The sequence below is a fragment of the Natrix helvetica genome, assembly GCF_964273705.1.
Source record: "Natrix helvetica genome assembly, chromosome: 1".
Classification (NCBI taxonomy): Eukaryota; Metazoa; Chordata; class Lepidosauria; order Squamata; family Natricidae; genus Natrix; species Natrix helvetica.
The window spans coordinates 69896417-69915585 of NC_138548.1; the positions used below are offsets into that span (position 1 = coordinate 69896417).

At 39.2% G+C, this 19169-nt stretch overlaps 1 protein-coding gene across 6 annotated transcripts in view; it reads right to left on the reverse strand.

Annotated features, from left to right (window-relative positions):
* Positions 1 to 892: 892 nt before the first annotated feature.
* CCDC9B (coiled-coil domain containing 9B) overlaps positions 893 to 19169 on the reverse strand; it is a 55250-nt gene continuing 36973 nt past the window's right edge. For 4 of the 6 annotated variants that reach the window (XM_081934829.1, XM_081934828.1, XM_081934827.1 and 1 more), the window contains 5 exons: positions 19035 to 19090; positions 18186 to 18239; positions 15901 to 16006; positions 5885 to 5942; positions 1570 to 2974 (listed from right to left, as the gene is read on the reverse strand). In XM_081934829.1, the coding sequence (XP_081790955.1) occupies positions 2291 to 2974; positions 5885 to 5942; positions 15901 to 16006; positions 18186 to 18239; positions 19035 to 19090 (958 nt within the window). In that variant the 3' untranslated portion in view covers positions 1570 to 2290. Of the gene's footprint in view, positions 1543 to 1569; positions 2975 to 4586; positions 4869 to 5884; positions 5943 to 15900; positions 16007 to 18185; positions 18240 to 19034; positions 19091 to 19169 lie in introns of those variants that run through there. The other 2 variants (XM_081934831.1, XM_081934832.1) reach the window with 2 other exon arrangements.

The following is a 19169-nucleotide window of genomic DNA, read 5'->3' on the forward strand; positions in this document are numbered from 1 at the left end:
GGTGCAGTGGTTGGAATGCAGTACCGCAGGCTAACTCTGTATTCCACTGCCAGGAGTTCGATCCTGACCAGTTCAAGGTTGACTCAGCCTTCTATCCTTCCGAGGTTGTTAAAATGAGGACCCAGATTGTTGGGGGCATTATGCTGACTCCGTAAACCACTTAGAAAGTGCTGTAAAGCACTACGAAGCATTATATAAGTCTACATGCAATTGCAAAATCAAAATTAATGTTTAGGTGCTTCTTTTTTTCTCACTTACAGAACATGAATGACTTTCCCTTCTCTGGTCCCTAAATCATGTTAAAATGCTGAACAAATCAACAGTTAAAACGATAAGTCACTACTATGGACTATGTGAAGGAGAATATTCTTTTTCCTCTGTTTGCCTGCCATGCCATGTACTTGCCATTATTCTCTGGAATGTGAGACAGTCTATTTTTTGTACCCCACTCTTCTAAGAAGCTGTCCCTTCCACACAGCATGGGGAAAGATTGTTTGGCCTATAATGTAGGACAGACACACAAACAAAACATGGCAAATGTTTGCCCCCATGGGTGGGAGCATATGATTACACATATATCATGATATCATCTCCCATATGCTCCATCTTTTGAATGTGTATCAGATCTCATGACACAGATACAGTATATAATCACATTATATCAGTAGGTTGATGTTATTATCATTGTTATGGGTACCTACTGATACAAAATCAATAGAGAAAACTTAACTAGATATAAGCAAATTTATCCGTTTCATTTTTTTTCTTGGTTACTTCTTATTAAACTGTCAATTTCAGCTTGTCTCAGTTCCTTGTTTTTACAAATTTCTGTTGAATTTGAGATTTTTCTAAGGCTACACAATAATGTTTGACTCTAAAACATATACTCTTTTTTCCTATTTTTTTTTTAATTTTATTGACTTTGTTGTACATATTTTTCTTCTAAAAGACACTCTGAGTTCGTTTGTCTACTGGGCAGTTTAAACATTGAAATAAATACATAAGTAGAAGTGAGCATGCTATATGGAGACTCGTGAGATTTTAAACAAAATTTGGTAAAGCCTACCTATGACCTTTTGTGAATGGAAGAATTGAAAGTTAAGCAAATGTGCATTTAGTCTGCTAGGAAATGAAGTTGGGGACTTAGTTTTATGAGCCCAGGGGTGCAACATGCCAACTAGGTAACTCATTCGACTTCATAATTTTCTGCAAAAAATTAAACTAATGAATTAGGCTCAAGAATGAAAGCATTACATTTTTTCTACTTTAAACACAAACCACTATTAATAGTTCTGCATATGAAATCTTATGCAAAAACTCTACTGATGGGTATCAGTTTGAAGAGAAATGGCCATCTTATGTGGAAACATGTAAAATCAAAAATAAGAATTCTACCTAGCCATAAAATGCTAATAATAAAATACTAAGTAATTTCTGAGCAATCAACGAAATATTAATATAATCTAGGTTTTTAAAAAATTAAGGGAAAGCATTTTTCTCTTAATTCTCACATCTGATCCTTTTTAATGGAATATCTTCCCTCTGCAAATAAGCAGAACAGGCCAAATATAAAGCTTAAAGCTTTTTAAAAAATCATTTATTTAAACAATTCCAGATTTGAAAGAAAACTCAAAAATCAACTAGTGCAATCTTCACCAAAGCAAAAAGTATTGTAACAAGAACTCTGACAGAAAGGCAGCCAACCTCTGCTGAAAAATCTCTTAAAGTTTTCATCTCCACTTCCATCAGGAAGATCTTCCTAATATTTGCCCTACTGGATTGCATCTTGCTCTGCAGAATAATGGTTCTTCTATCAGCTATCTCTCAGGCTTCCATAACTTGAAATAATTATCCTATCACCTCTTGATGATATGTTCTCTAGGATAAGCATATACATATTTTTCAGATGTTCCTCCTAAGCTTTGATCTCTAAGTCTTCATCATTGTTGTTGCCTTCTTGTAGACATGGTCTTCATCAAACTTGACATATCCTTGAGTATTCTGAATCTGTAAGCCATATCACCTTAGTTTAAACTAAGTGTTAACATGCTTCTTCATCCCTCAAATCTCGGTGTTCCTATAATAGGCATATTTACTCAGACCTTGCATTTTGATAGTTCATATCAATAGGGGTTTAGAAATATTGTGGGGGCTTGCACCTCATACCTTTTAGATGTCAATAGGTTGCCTTCCCTGAGCCTTAAGATAGTATACACTATAAAATCTATATAAATGAACAAAATGCCATACGCTAAACTTCAGCCTTCTAGGTGCTCAATTCATCCTTAGATTAATTATATGCTTCCTTATTGCATGACACAGGGTTTTCTTGCTTCAAGTTGCACATTTTTGTTCCTTCAGGTGCACATTCATTCCTTTTCCCTTGAATTTCTCCAACAGAAGTCTTGTTTTCCTCCCCATGTGCAAGGCAGGTTGTGTTATTCTTTTCTGTCCCAAGAGCTACCTGCTTCTTCAGGCTTCCAATATGGATTTCTCCTGTTTGTCTCATTATTGACAATTCCTGGCCTCTGCTACCTGTTTCCATCACATCCGGCAGCTTGTTAAAATTGTCAGCAGAATTCTCCTCAGGGTACCTTTCAGAACAAGTGTTTTTATCTAAGCAATTTCCATGGATTTCGTGAATTGCGTCCCTAGAAGCCTTCACTCTGGAAATTTCCTGACAGCTATTCTTATAGTTAGTCTTAGGAGACAAATCAGGGCTGGGTATTGCTTTATTGAGTTTGAGATTTACCTCAGTCTCATCTCTACTGACATCCTCGATAAGGCCCCTTCTGGTTTTTTCATTTGGGCTTTGGGCTTCCCTTGAAGCTGGGTCCATTTCACTTCTTTTGGTCTCTGGCACATTAGATTCTTTTAGCTTTATACAATTCTCTAGAGCGGGTGGGCAATGGTGCTCTTTCTCTGCTTCTCTGTCCAGAGTTAGACTATTTTGTTCTTCCACATTAATCGATCGCTAAAATCACAGGAGAAAAAATAAACAACTTGAATTAAGTCTTATTGTGTTATTCATTTAAAGTGACTCACTCAAAACTGTTGGTGTCAGCTGTCATGATCTGCCAGAAGTGAAGTTCACCTTTATTACTGATGTGAAAAACTCAAGTAGTGCCCCCAAATTTCCTTATAAGTGCAAGTGGTGATCATTATCCTATTGACTGCCCTTATTTTCCAACACAGCTAAATAATTTATTAGGGAATTTTGTTTTTTAAATTTATTTAGCAATAAAAATAAATATAGCTGCGCAACTTAAGCATATAACTGGATGGTGAACAATACGTGTGGAGAAGAACGGTGATCATACATTCATAGCACCTTACCTCAAAATGCATATGCAGAATTAACTAATATGGTTTAATCATATCTTCACATCAGCTGTAATTACTGGCACTATTCCATAGCATTATGGCAGCATAGATACTGGTGCCCATGACCTCTCCAGTTACAACAGATGTGGTCACATTATTTGGAAAGAATGATATTGTTTCTTTTACATCAGGTACCTGCCACTTTTTCTGATCCACTGGGTTAGGTAACTGCGGTAGCATGTCCCTAATTTGTCATCACCTCCTCAATGGCAAAGATGGCAATAATTTCCCATGCTTTAATGTCTTAATTGCTGCATTGTACACTATATGAAGCTATCCTTGAGGAGAGTCCAGAAATTTTTATTTTTTTTTGCAAAAGACAACTAACTGCTAACTAATATATGAATTCAAAAACCATGTTACACACACTTATCTACCCTGCTTTCCAGGCCCTATTTTAGAAGTTGTTTTTATTCTTAAAACAATAAACAGTTTAAAACCTAATTGCCTAAACAATTGCCTTGACACATTAAAGTCCAGATGTTAAGGTTAGCAGGAATCTTAAAGATGTCTTAGTTTTTGAGATCTGTTTTTCAGATTTAAAGAGAGAACTCTTCCACTGTATTGCTTTCAAACTGTGAAATTCCCTGGGGACTTTCCACTTTTACTGGGGCTTTATATATACATATACATACATACATACATACATACATACATACATACATACATACATACATACATACATACATATATATATATATATATATATATATATATATATGTTGTATTTGTGCTGATAAATAAATAAAGGGAGATTAGTATAGATCTATTTCAAGCTGCTTAGCTCTCATCAGCTAGCCATACCCTTACTGGGATTCGAACCTGGGCTGTATTACATATTAGGCAGATGTATTAGCCATTAAGCCACAGGCTCTCCTCCTTATCAGCTGAGCCAGGGAAATAGATAACACAAATACATACATACATACATACATACATACATACATACATACATACATATTTATATGACTTTATCCATTTTTAAATAATGTGTAATATGTGCTTTATATATTTTTACTAATATTTTATTAGCTGCCTTGTAGCTTTAAAAAAAGTGGATTTAATTAATTATAATAGCAGCAGCAGAAATAGCCATCCTGCGATGCCTTTTTTAAATTGTAATTTTATTAAAAATTTCACTTATGAAAAAACAAATGCAAACTAAAAAAGAATAATAAGAAAAAGTATGAAGTGCAAAAAGAAAAGGAAAATAGAACAGAATATAGTAAAGGAAAAGAAGAAAATATACAAAGAAATTACTTCCTTCTTCATCACAACCAGCATAGACATTGCTTCCAAGAAAGAAATGGAGAAATGTAGATGGCTCTACTAAAGGTGGACCCAATGACGATGATGGAATGAAGAGGTGGTGAGTAGAAGAGCTTCTCTCTGGGCAAGGAGAGGACTTGAGATCACCCACAAGACTCCAGACAGGAGCTTCTTGTGAAGAGACCACAAGACAGCAGTCTCCAGCAACTTTAAAGCTTTGGGAAACAAGGGAATAGACACTGGGTAACTTGTTAACTCTTTTCAGCTATTAGAAACTTTTGGATCAACAAATCTGAAAACACTAGGCGAGTTTCCTTCAATCCTGAATGGTTTTCTTTTTAAAATCATGATAGGATGGGACTTTGACGATTGGATACTGGAGGGAACTAAAAAAAACCTTTAGATCACACTTAAAGGAGATGAACACCTGGAAGATATTTTTGAACAGTGGACCCGGAAGTTAATTTTAAGAGTGTCTGCCTCTAAAGAGACTGTCTAAAAGATGTTATAGGGGAGGAACAAGTTTTACCAGGCAAGTCTTTGACTGATCTATTTCCATACCAGTCCTGACATTTCCCAGTATTCTATTTTCACTCATTCATTTCATTATTTATTCATTTCATTTATATGCCAACTTTATGCCAAAACCCCCGTGTTGTATTTTACCGCCTATGCAATATATTTCCACAAAAATATTGGGATAAAGAAACAATGTGATTGTGTCAGTAAGATATATGAACCCAGCCATGAAACCAAGATTGATGGTTTAGCATTATATATGAACAAGCTATTATGCGCTGTTCAAACAAAAAAGAGAGAAATGGATGAATGCTGATATAAATTGTGCATTTGCTAATATATATGCATGTATGTTTGGACATATTTATATAATTTAAATTTAAGTGTAATGCATCGTACCTTAGTGACGAAGACCAGGGCCAAGTACCTTTATGATTGCTAATTTTATCAACAAAAACCTCATAGCCCCAGCAACTCTCTTTATCCTGAATTTTTCCTAGACAATCTTCAAAATAAGTTTTCTTTGATGGAGTCAAACTGCACTGAGATTCAGTATTTTGGGTTCATAACCTGTTCGTTTAATTATGTTTTGTATGAATCCAGCTACTCCAGTTTATTCAATACAATATGACTCGAAACAAACCATGCTGTAACTCAACCATGAATCCAGTTCAGGTATTATATTGTCTGGGCAAATATTTCATTAACTCACCTGATTATCAAGTTCATCTTTTAAAAAGGGCATTTCATCACATTCCTTAACATCCCATCTGTAAAAGAGCAAAATAAAATAGGGAATGTTGTTCAGTTTTCACAAAGTAGAATACAAATTCTAGTCTTTGTTGGAAGGTTTTGCTTATCTTAACTGGATTGTCCCTAAGTGGAAAAAAATGTTCATTGTAGCATAGCTGAAACCTTTCAAGTTGACTCTCTTTACTTGGTCAGTAGTCATCCACTCATCTACATAAAGTTCTAGCTTGCTTTCATTTTATCTAATTAATGATTGATAAGGAAGGAAAAATAACAGGAAAGAAACACTGGGGTAGCAGATCACTCTTGTAGCAGAATAATGACAATTTTATTTTAAAAATTATTAAAATTATATGCCACCCATCTTAACTCTGTAAAGTGACTCTCTGGACAGATCCTATTTACTTATTTAATTAGGCAAAACCAACCATTCATATTTTAAAACATGAATCTGAAACTCTCCAGAACAAAACTGATCAGCTGAATTGCTTTTAACATTTGGGCTCAAATGGATGAATTACAAACTCTCTTACCCAAATATATAGTTGTGTATACATATGTGTGTGCTTGTGTGTGTGTTTGTGTACATGTATACACATGCACTTACACACACATCAAGCTATGTAAATCTGTGACTTATAAGATTTGAAATTTAACTCATCTGGAATAAATCAAGCTGGTAATAGTTATTCACCATATATTGTGAGTTGTGCCCGGACTAAAAACTGTGTCAATAATTGTTTACATTAAATGAAAAGAGCCTGAGCAAACATCATCTAGAGCAGTGATGGCAAACCTATGGCACGCGTGCCACAAGTGGCATGTGGAGCCATTTGTCAGGGCACGCGAGGCGCTGCCCTGTCAGCTGGCCAGCGCGCATGCACACGCTGGCCAGCTGAGTTCACCTTTTTAAAAGCCATTTTTCGCCCTCCCCAGGCTCCAGAGGCTTTATAGGAGCCTGGGGAGGGCGAAAAGAGCCTCCCCTGCCCCCCCAGAGGCCCTGGGAGGGTCGTTTTAAGCGTTCCGAAGGCTTCAGGGACCATCCGGAGGCTTCCCTGACGCGTTCGGAACGCTTAAAACCACCCTCTGACCAAACCGGAAGTGACTTCCGGGTTGCTCGGAGGATCCTTTTGAGCACTCCAAAGGCTACAGGGACCGTCCGGGGGGCCTCCGGGGGGCGGGGGAGGCTCTTTTCGCCCTCCCCAGGCTCCTATAAAGCCTCTGGAGCCTGGGGAGGGCGAAAAAAGCATGTAAAAATGGGGGGTGTCGCGCGTTGTGCACCAATGCGCACTGGGGGGGTCACGCATTGCATTATGGGTGCGGCACGCCCGCACACGACCCCCCTGCGCTCCCCCCACTAGGGGGAGGGAGTTGGGTCACATATTGATATCTATGATTATGCCTGCTTTTGCCTCAGATCTTGCTTTTCCTAGCTGCTATCTACTCATAACCAGTAAAAGTACTCTTAATTCTGAAAAATGGAGTTGAGTGGTTTCTTTCTTGGTTGCTGATGGAGGCTGCACTGACACCAAAAAAGGTTCAAAAAAGGTTCGCCATCGCTGATCTAGAGCAAATATTATTCATTATTTATTGCCTATCTAGCTCTGTATCCTACCCTCCTATGCACTCTGCATTTGCATTCTAAGTTTTTTTTTAAAAAAAACATTGTTTTCAGGAAACAAAACAAATCCAGCATAAACAAAACACATCTTTTCTTGATATTGTGCAGAAGCCAGATGAACAATCATTGGGGGGTGGATTAACTATTTGAAGGATTTTCTGTCGGTGTTGTGTGAATGCCCTGCATGATCCAAGGCACCATTTTGTCTTTGTTTCAAAGTCCTGCACAGTCCTACTGTGAAATTCACCTTAGACTGCATTCATTCAAACAGCAGAAGAGGTGCTGAAACTGTTCTTTAAACCCCTCTCACCTCAGACTGCCGGTGAGTCATTATTTTGCAATTAAAGTCTGCAGGGGGCACTTTCATCATGGTGTGTGTTCTTTCACTTCTTAAAAAGCCAGATGACTTATGGACACACACAAAAAGAGGAATGAATCACTCGTGCAAAGAGGGATATATGCTACTCCAAATAAAAGCATCTATGCTATAGTCTAAAAGCATACAGAAAAAGAGTAAATGAACACTTAAATATAAGGACCCTTATATTTGTCGTTTTGGCTGTCTTCCTCCCTGCAGATCTTAGAAAGCAGAAAACAGGCAGAGAACATTATGTGCCAATCTGTAGTCTCCCAGCATCTGATCAATACGGTAATTCAATCAATTGGGTTGCCCAAGTGACTGCAATTCATGGAGTAATACAATTCCTCTCATAGGGAAGGGAAGGGGGAAAGGGAAAGGGGAGAGGAGAGGAGGAATGTGCTCCTTCCATATTTCTAGAACATGCATTTACCTATAGAAATATCAGAGCTATTGATAAAATGTTAGAGGTGGAACCTCCAGAGTTGTACTGAAAATCCTATTGCTAATGAAAGGTTAGCATGCGAACAATTTTGCATCTAAGTGCCTTTTCTAATAGGTGTAACCATGGCTGCACATTGCTAGAATGAAGGGAAGTGAAATATATATGCTAAACAATGCTTACAAACAAGGCCTATGGACAGAATGAAGGTTGCCTGTGAAAGGAATGCAGAAAAGCCAACGGTCAGCCTCTGCTTTGCTGCTTGCTTTTGGCTGCCATTGAAATGGGAGGGGGGGATGACATGGTATTTGGGAAGGGAAGTTTTCAGCACAGGAGTGAATGAAGAAGGGAGTGTTTTTCTCACCATCTACTGCGCACGATGCAGATAGTGGAATTGCCGCCAAGGCCAACTGACCGGCATACCAACCTGATGATGTTTTTTGAAGATGCAACCCACATGACACCTGTGGGGTGTGCGGATTGGACTGGGGGATGGAGTTACTAGGGGGAGGGAGTTGGGTCACATATTGATATCTATGATTATGCCTGCTTTTGCCCCAGATCTTGCTTTTCCTAGCTGCTATCTACTCATAACCAGTAAAAGTACTCTTAATTCTGAAAAATGGAGTTGAGTGGTTTCTTTCTTGGTTGCTGATGGAGGCTGCACTGACACCAACTGTCCAGGAACTACAAAAATTCCAGATCCTCATGCCAAAGGAAAAAGAGGAATAAAGCTAGAAAATCTCCCCATCTACAAGGCAGAACAACAGCAACAAAAGATGCAGCAGCTGGGTGAACTCTTATCTCCTCTCCCTTTCCTTGGAGTAGGGCAGTGACGTGCTGTGATGTTAATGGCTGGTGAGGCTGGTGACGTCATCAGGAAGGTGGGGAATGGGACCACGTGTGCTGGAGGCACACATTTCTGCCTCCGCCCTCCGCAGCTCCCGGGCGCGCACAGATGGAGATAGGCAGAATGGCGCTGAGGCGATCCTGCGGGCGAGCGACCGAGGATCGGGCTGCCTCGCTCACTCTTTCGTCCGCCCGGATCGCCTCGGTGTCGCTGTGGCTACCTCCGTCCGTGCTGATGTTGTCGGCGGTCCCGGATGACGTCATCCGGAAACGCTGACATTCTGCTGGGCGCGCATGGACGGAGGTAGGCAGAATGGCGCCGATCCGATCCGGCGGGCGAGCGACCGAGGATTGGGCTGCCTCGCTTGCTCTTTTGTCCGCCCGGATCGCCTCGGTGTCGCTGTGGCTACCTCCGTCCGTGCTGATGTTGTCGGCGCTCCCGGATTACGTCATCTGGAAACGCCAACATTTCTGCCTCCGCCCTCCGCAGCTCCCGGACGGAGGTAGCCACAGCAACACCGAGGCAATCCGGGCAGACGAAAGAGCGAGCGAGGCAGCCCGATCCTCAGTCGCTCGCCCGCCGGATCACCTCGGTGCCATTCTGCCTACCTCCATCCATGTGCGCCCGGCAGAATGTCAGCGTTTCCAGATGACGAAGGCACAAAAGCGACTGTCGACTGTCGCTTTCGTGCCTTCGTCATCTGGGAGCGCCGACAACATTTCTGCCTCCGCCCTCCGCAGCTCCCGGGCGCGTCCGGACGGATGTATAATATTATAATATTATAATATTATAGTATATAATATTATATACTATTATTTCATGAAGAGAGGTGAGGCTCCGCCTCCCTTGCCTCCACTGACCGCACGTCACTGGAGTAGGGCAATAGGGAGGAGGCAGCTATAAGAATTTGCAGACTCAGACCAGCTAAATCCCCTTTTAAAGTTCTAAAGTGGAATTTAAAGACCTCTACACTCCAGAAGCTGATCTGTATTCATTAACCTTAAGCTGGCTGCAAATTCGATAGTATATATAATTTAGTTTTTACAGATTTCAGTCATCTGATTTACCTCATGCATTAGAATTATGCTAATTGGCTTGCAAAAATCTGGATCAAAGGATGGCAGCACGGAGTTAGGCTGTTCTGTTTCTCTTTGTCGCCATCTGGGGTAGTTCAGGTTTTTGCAACCCAGACATCATCCAAGCTGAAGAGGAGGAATGTGATTCCGAACACTTTCTATTACACATGTGTCAATGTATGTCAATGTAGTGAGACAAAATTGGCAACTGAATTCACACTTCCTGTCCTGGCAGATAACCGTCAATAATTGTTATGTATCGTTATGTACAGTTAGGTAATATTTATGTAATAGTCAGCTATGTTTCCACTTAAATGGTACATAAAATAGCAAACTAGGAAAGAGTAAAATCTCAATTTAACAGAACAGGAGAAGCAGGTGTTCATTAAACCATGTGCCTGTTACAGTGACGTGCAGTCAGGTGAGGCAGGGGAGGCACAGCCTCACCACTGTCATCATGAAAAGAAAAAAAATGTAAAAGGAAAAAGGCAAGAGCTGAGGTCAGGCTGAGCTATTTGCTGCCTCACCGTGGATGACTCTGCTTAACTGTTTTAAAAAGCCTCTAAAAAGGTGCCCTCTACTATGAGGTAGAAGAACTGCATGCCTTATCTAGTCTGACTTTAGGCGTTTTATGATCACTCGAGCAGAGTTAAGCAAGGGTTAAAAGCCTAAAAATTCCTGACGCAGGTGAGGTACGCAGTTCTCCTGCCTCATAGTAGAGGGTGGCTCGTTTGCGTGGGGCTTCTTCAGAGGACCCAGGCAAGAGCAGAGTTGAAATCCTCTCTGAAACATCTGGAAAAGGTACGTGTGGGTCGGAGGGAGGGGGACGAATTCAAACTTCATCTTCCTGGTCTGGGGCTTTGGGCAAAGGCTGGAGGGGCTTTGGGCAAAGGCTGGACTCTGGCTCGCTTGTGCTCTCCCTAGGGTGTAGTTTGATTGCAGGCAGAGCCATGTTGCCTTTTCAAACCTGTAATCAGTGAAGCTGGGCTGGATCCTTCCTTGGCTGGGGGAAAGTGTGTGTGCTCCAGTATGGCTCTTTGACTGGCTTCCTGCCTCCTCCTGTGGTCTCCTCGCTGGTGCTCTTCCCTCCAATCCAAATGTGTGTGTGTGTGTGTGTGTGTGTGTGTTTGTTTGTTTGAGAGAGAGTGAATGAGAGAGAGGGAAGGGGGTAGGAGAGATAGTCCAATCCAACTTCTGTGTGTGTGTGTGTTTGAGAGAGGGGGAGGGAGGGAGAGAGGGAGGAAGGAGGGGAAGGGAGAAGAAAAAGAAAGAAGGAAACTTCTTTCGCAAAGGAGAAAAACAAATGCTGTTGCTTTAAATTGGAACTGAGCATGCCTGGCTGTGGAATTCTGGGAGTTGAAGTCCACAAGTCTAAAAAAATTGGAAACCCACCACTGTGTCAGTGCCTCACCAGCCATAAACCTCACCGCACATCACTGGTCTGTTAAATCCAAAGTTTTCCTCTCCTCAGTGGTATCTGCCGATGATAGGTAGGTAACTAAAGCAACATTGAAACAGGGTGACTGGGGCCCTGCTCCTTTTCTAGGTCCGAGGCCATTAGAGTTGAGCAGTTTATACATTCAAATAAATAACTATGTATTGTGTTGTGATGCACACAAAAAGGGCAGCGTTTGCACCACAGTGGCACAATGCTGCTTTCATTGTTATGACAAAAGCAGTGAGATCTGGAAGTGGTCACTACTTGCCTCTTTTCCCTTCCCTTCTATACATGATTTGTCTCAGCACCAGCCCTAGGAATTATGGAAAGAATCTTTTTTTCTTTCAATGCTGCAAGGAATAACAAATGTTGGTCAAAGCAGGAGCCTCTCTGATATGCTGCCTCTCTAGTCTTCACAGCATTTTCTAAGCCTCCTTTCTAAACCTAGTCTTGCCTCCATTGAATCTTTTTCTCTTGCCAAGAACTAAAACATGAAGAGAATGCAGAAGCATACCTGGTTTTTAGGGTAGGCATACTGTACTATCTTGCCTGATTTCCCCAATAATAGAAGAGTCAAAGCAAGTTTAGTAAATATAAAATCTACTCGATTTAACGTAGAACAAAGTAGTACAAAATCCGATGACGTCCTACTGTGAAATTCACTTTAGACTGCATTCATTCAAAGGGGCAGAAGAAGTGTTGTTTGGGTGGGACACATTCTATCCTCTAATTATAAAACAGAGATCTGGATGAGCAGAAATTTGACAGATCAAGATATTCCTGGTATGCAGGTTCATCGTTTAGATTTTTGCTTTTCAAAAATTTCCTCGAGGCAAAGAGTTTAAGTAATGATAACAGCAATGCTACATAATTTTTAAAGATTTTGTATCCTTGATGAGATACAGTACAGCAACAGTCTCAAACCTTTCTGGCTCGGTGGTTTGGCGGAGTCAGGAGCGGGGGGGGGTTTGCATGCACACATCACTTTCACAAATGCACATGCACTTGCCAACAAACTTCTGCAGTTCAGTTCCAAACTGGCTATGGTCCAGCACTAGATCACAGGCTGCGGGTTGGGGACCCCTGCAGTACAGCATTATTTTAGGCACTATCAGATAGAAGATGCCAACTAAAGGTAGTAGACATAGTTGGTGCGTCATGTTGTCTTCCCTGTAGGTGAATTTGGGTGCAATAAATACATTGTCACCTGGGTAGAGTTACACTGAGTTGACCATCAGCCTTTATATATATAGAATGAGAAAGCTTTAGTTTGTTCTTCATTACAGAACGCATGATTCAGTTGTTCCATATTTTCTCTTATTATTACTTTCATTTTATTATATAAAACTTTATACACTAATGTATACACAACTGAACAATGATAGATTGCAACCTAATATAAATGTGCATTATTAGACATACATATTGATTGAATGTAATAATTATGATGAACTTTATTAGTTTTATTTTGTATTAGAATGTATGACATTCAAGTGCCACACTGTTCACGCATTGATTTGATAAATTTATAAAAAAATAAGAAACTTGGGGGGGGGGGAGAAAGCATGATGTCTCGGAATAGGCAAAGATAAGATCCAAAGTAAGGATCTTCTAATGCATCAAATTTGGTTTCTAAGTCACAAGTTATATTTACATTACTGCACAAGTGTATTCAGAGAATATTCTATTAAGACTTATTCCCAGGTAAATGTGTTAGGGCAGTGACCCTATATTCTCAATTTTGTTCTTTTAAAAGATGCCAATCTTTGGTGACAGGCCAATTTCAGGAACACAGAAATTTGTCTGCTTTTCTCTTGTTGTTCATCATTTAGCATGCTACGTAATTAAAAATAATATTTTTTTATTTACTCCGTTGATAAAGCTCATCCTCCACTTATTAACTTGATTAAGCTGTTACAGAACAATTAGATTCTAACTATCTAACTTTCCTATTTTCTTGTGTGACCAGCAGCTGGCTTTTCTTCCAGTCTTTGGGGCACACATGCAGAGCTATTTTTATAATAATTTAAATATCAATGTTAGCTAGCTGCAGCTCAGAATTATTAGCATTTATACTCCCTTAATAAAAGCAGAAGCACTGTTAAGTGTAAGCCACATAACCTATTTTTTTTTCTAAAATCCTTAAACGCAATCCAAAAATGTTTTTTCCAATCTTATAAATTTGGGATATGTATGGAGGGGATTTTCAAATAGGATTCCAGCTGTGCAATCCACTGAAAACTCCTCCTTTGCAATGAAATTGATTTAAAAATTGCTTTTGTTAACTCTTTAAATGTATTTAATGTAACAAAAGCAATCTCTCACTTATTTGTCACCTCTGAGGATATTATAACCATCTTAAGGTTGCAGTTGTAATTTGGAACTTGGAGCATTAACTCACATGGGAATTGCAGCAAACTAAGAGGAACTGGCATTTTTATTTCCACAAACTAAGATGTCATGTGTTCCTTTGGTCCAAATAAACAGCAGCAGCACTGAATCTGCTGTTGTTACAGAATTTTATGGACCGGGTCCTTAACTTACATGGTAAATAAATTTAAGAGTCATCTTCTCATCAACAACAGCAATTATAAGAGGTAGTTTTTATAAGATGGGTCATTTGTATTAATAAAAAAGCAGAGGTAAATGTTACTAGCATCCCTGCAGCTTGCTCTTTTAAAGGGAAATGCTATAATTTTGCAGAACTCCCAGTAATTCAGATCTAAGTTAATATTCTAAATGGGGCAGTCAATGGGATCTGTCCTGGGGAATTTACGCGTTGGACAGGAACTGCTATTAACCATATAGCATAGCTCTCATAGCTTGTTACTCTTCTTGGACAAATTCAAAATCGATTGCTGCCTAGACAGTAATCTCCTGCTAGCTTTAAATCTTCAGCTTTGAGTCAGGAATTATTTCTATTTGTGGACAATCTGTTCCAGCCAAACTCAGATATAAAATATTAGATTTTCCTATATAAAGTGGCTGAGAAAAATTAATTCTTTATTTATGGAGATACTAAACTCTTTCTGGAGATCAGAGCATCCACAACTGCATGCTAACCAGGCCAAGTTATCTCTAAATAAATAGGCAATAATCAAATGCCCATTCCCCATTCCCAATAATTTGTTTATGGGTGCAATTAAACAAAGAAAGATATAGTTGCTTTCGATCATGCCTACTAGTTCTTTATACTGTATAAAGATTATGTGCAGCTTAATCCAATAAGGCTCCAAGCAATAAAATAAAACCAAAGAAAATGTAGTAATATGTGCCTTGAGAATGAATGCCATCTATACTCCCATCAAGTTTCATACAGATTAAAAAGCAATATTAATTATACTTATTAACAAAAAGAGTAGTGTATTAAAAGAGGAATGGATAAAAGAATGAGTTAAAACTACTCCAACACCTAATCACTTAAGTAGTTTAATCAGTCCGACACTTATAAACTGGAAAAAAATGTTCAATTTGAGGGTTCAATTTTTCTAGAGGGACTCTGCGGTTCACAAAATATAGATTTTCAGCATTGTACTTTAGCTGTGGTAATTATGATCAGATAGATATCCATCTGGACTTTCTAATTATTTCAAAATTAAAATGTGTGTTTGGGAATCATTAATCTAACTTTATGTATATTTATGAAAATTAATTTTTAATCTAACTTTAACTATGTTTAAATAACTCAGCAGGTTTGATACCAAATACTTTTTCAGGAGTAGCAAAGTTACTCACCTGGACATGTATCTATTCAATTTTTAAAGATTTTTAGCATGTATAGGTCTTCCTATAGGGGCAATGTAAAAAAACAATTAGAAATGCAATAAGTAACTCAAAACTTTATTTTTATGAAAGAGTATTTGATATCAAATCTGCTTAGTACCTGAATGAGAGATTTGTACCAGGAAATTTCAGGTCTGTAGGCTAAACTGGGAAATCCACCCATCCATCCAGGAAGAAGACAATGGCAAACTGCTTCCATGGTGAAGCAAGTTACGTGGATATGTAGAGAAAAAATATTATACTGCTCTAAGCAAGTAAGATGTTCATTTACAAAGCTGAACATTTAAAATGTAAATTACATGCATGAAAATGTTTGCAACTGAAATATCATTCTGAAATGGATGGTTGATTCCTTTAAAAGAAGACACAGATTAACACATGTGAAATCTTTTTAAATGTTACTCTCTTACCTTCTGGCTCTGCCTGTCAACCTGTCTTTTCCTCTGGCTTTACTGCTCGCTACCAGCAATGTTCTGGAAACTGATTCAGTGCTACTCTTCCTGCGTTGTCCTCCACCTGAAAAATAAGCCACACGGACAGATTAAGAACCAAACAGTTCAGTATCAGACTAGCCATGCTTTATCCTATGATACTAGCCTACACAGGATCATTCAATCATGCAGATAGCCAGTGATTATAGGAGAATCATGTTGAATAAAATGAAAAATGTCACCTTTCATCAGATATTGGGGCTTTGGTTGAAGACTTATGCCATAGAACTTCTCCCTCAATTAAGCAAATATAAATTTGGCCATTATCTGGGTGGGAAACATGCTGTACATGTTCCCTGTGATCGTGTTCAGATGATACAGTATACCTTCTCTGAGGGTGATGGATAGTTCAGAAATAAATAATAAATTAAAAATTAAAAAAATCTAATTTAAAAACAAAGTATTGTGCCTATGCACACTACTCCAACCTTGCCCAAAGACTCTGTGTGAAAAGGTTTGGATTACAAGTCAGTCACAAAACATTCCTTCCCTGGGTTATACAAATCACCCCTTCCGTGATTTGTTCAGTTGTTTTACAACAGGTTTGCAAGAAGTCAGGAACAAGCCAGAGAATCATTGGTTTTGACAACAGCCAACCACAGCCAACTGCATTGTATTGTCTGCAACTGCTCAAAAGGAAGTAGGCCTGTTTAGAATGTCCAAATACTCTCCTGTAACAGGGCAGAAAAGGGAGGTGGTGGCTCAGTGGCTAAGACGCTGAGCTTGTTGATCACAAAGGTCGGCCGTTTGGCGGTTCGAATCCCTAGTGCTGCGTAACGGAGTGAGCTCTCGTTACTTGTCCCAGCTTCTGCCAACCGAGCAGTTTGAAAGGCATGTAAAAATGCAAGTAGAAAAATAGGAACCACCTTTGGTGGGAAGGTAACAGCGTTCCATGCGCTTAGTCATGCTGGCCACATGACCACAGAGATGTCTTCAGATAGCGCTGGCTCTTTGGCTTTGAAATGGAGATGAGCACTACCCCCTAGAGTCAGGAACAGCTAGCACATATCTGTGAGGGGAAACTTTACTTTTAACAGGAGAGAATGAGACTCTTCTACCATTTGACTGTGACTGATTTGCAGAGTCCTTTGTCAATGAAGTTGCTCAGTTTCCCCAGGGTCTTGAATCACAAATGGTAGATGTAATGACTGGCAGGACATGTTGCCATGACCGTGGGGAATGATTCTTTCTGGGACAAACTGCTGGTAATTGTCAATTTTCCAAACATAGGAGGTGCAGTGAAGCCAGCAGGCATTTTGTTTCTTTTATAGGTCTAGGACGATGAACCAGTCCCTCCCTGCCCTCTCCTCTGAAATTAAGTTGGCCCTTTTGTTGATGGTTTTCTAGAAGTAAGCTAAGCTAGGCCTGTTTCAGAGAGCTTTTGATCATAATGATGGTGTTGCCTAGTTCTTATGCCAGTAATAGAAATTAGTATGGTTTTAATTTTTACCCTTACAATAGACATTGCAATTTAATAAATTAAATTCTTTATCATGGACTTCTTCTGTGTTTGTATTATATTTTGTAAATGATTTGGAGTCAATTTTAGAGTACAGTAATATATAGGAGAGATGAGAGAAGAGAGAGGGAGGGAGGGAGGGAGGGAGGGAAGGAGAGAGAGAGAGAGAGAGAGAGAGAGAGAGAGAGAGAGAGAGAGAGAGAGAGAGAGAGAGAGAGAGAGAGAGAAGCAAACTAACTAACTCTAATCCTTACCTACCTTCCTGTTGGTAGCATATGCTCTACCATCACAATTTCTGCATTCCTGGTCTGTTGTTTGTCAGCCTTTTCCCCAGCTACCTATCTAGTTATGACTTCACAGGGAGAAAAGAAAGTCTATATAGGAGTGATAAACCTTTCTGGGAAAGAAAAATTAATCACTCTCTTTTTTATAGCAGTGGCACAAATATCCTCCAATAATGATGAAGTCAAAGTGCAGTAAACAAAGCCACAATGGCAGCTGCATTATAGCATTGGAAGAGAAAAGCAATCACAGATCTACTGACTTTTATACAAGTAGCAGTTGATAGCTTTTTTCCTGGAATCATCCAGGGATTGAATAATGATCTTAGGACAAAATGTCCTCTGCTATATAATTCTTTTTCAAGACAACCCCCCCCCCCCTCAAGATAACTAGCTTGTGAAAAGCAGCCACCTTTGGTAGTATATCTGAACAGGACTCAAACTTGCTTCTTGGATCTACTCACCTTTCCCATCAGAAGGTAGAGCTTGTAGCTGGGACCTCCGGACACTTTTCCCCCCTTGAATTCACAAAGCATGAATAATATAAAAATTTGTACACTTGGGCAAGGTATGAAAGAGCTGCGATAATAGTGAATAAACAAAGGAAATATTTTTGCTTGACAATACAATATGCCTACATACAGGGTAGAAACCTCCAATTTTTTTAAAGGGGCATCTTTTCTTTTATGAATTAGAATATGTATTTTAACTTTTAAATACCACATTCAGTGTTCAGTATATGCTCTATAAACTATGTCTTCAAATCTTCTCTGTCAAACTAACCACTTTGAATAGCAGCTAAATTGTATACTGTGAAAACAGGCTGATTTATGCTAGCAACCGAGATACATAAGTGAAAAGTATCTCTTTGGAAATCAGGGTTTTTGTATTCTAAGACAACATAAGATTCCATCTGATGTTACTTTCTTTTCTGAAACATTGGATACATTACTAAATTCCAAAATTAAAGTTATTTGGGTCTTTCGGCTGTAATAACCACTGATTTAAGATTAAAGTTTGTCTCATATTTATTTTCTGCAGAACCACATAGACGCAAGACTGCATTAGGAATTGAGGCATGGAACTACAGATTCCATCATTGCCTTCTACCCTTTATTTTGGACATTTTTTGTCAGTTTCAACTCATCATAATGTTAAACATATGACTCATTACCTAAAATGGCTCTTTAAAAAAAAAAGAAGTAGAATCAGAACCAAAGATTAGACAGCAAACAAAGAAGATAGTCAAGAAGTGAAATGTTCATAATTTTGATATATTTAAATCAGTACTCAACCCAACTCATTTTGCTAACCTTTTTTATTCTGGGGACAGTCCAAAACTGGTTTTCCATCCCTTATATCCTCAAACCTGCAAATTAAAAATATAATTCATGAACTTTGACAGATTGATCCTTTCTAAGTATTTGAAAGCCATCTGTGGCAATGAC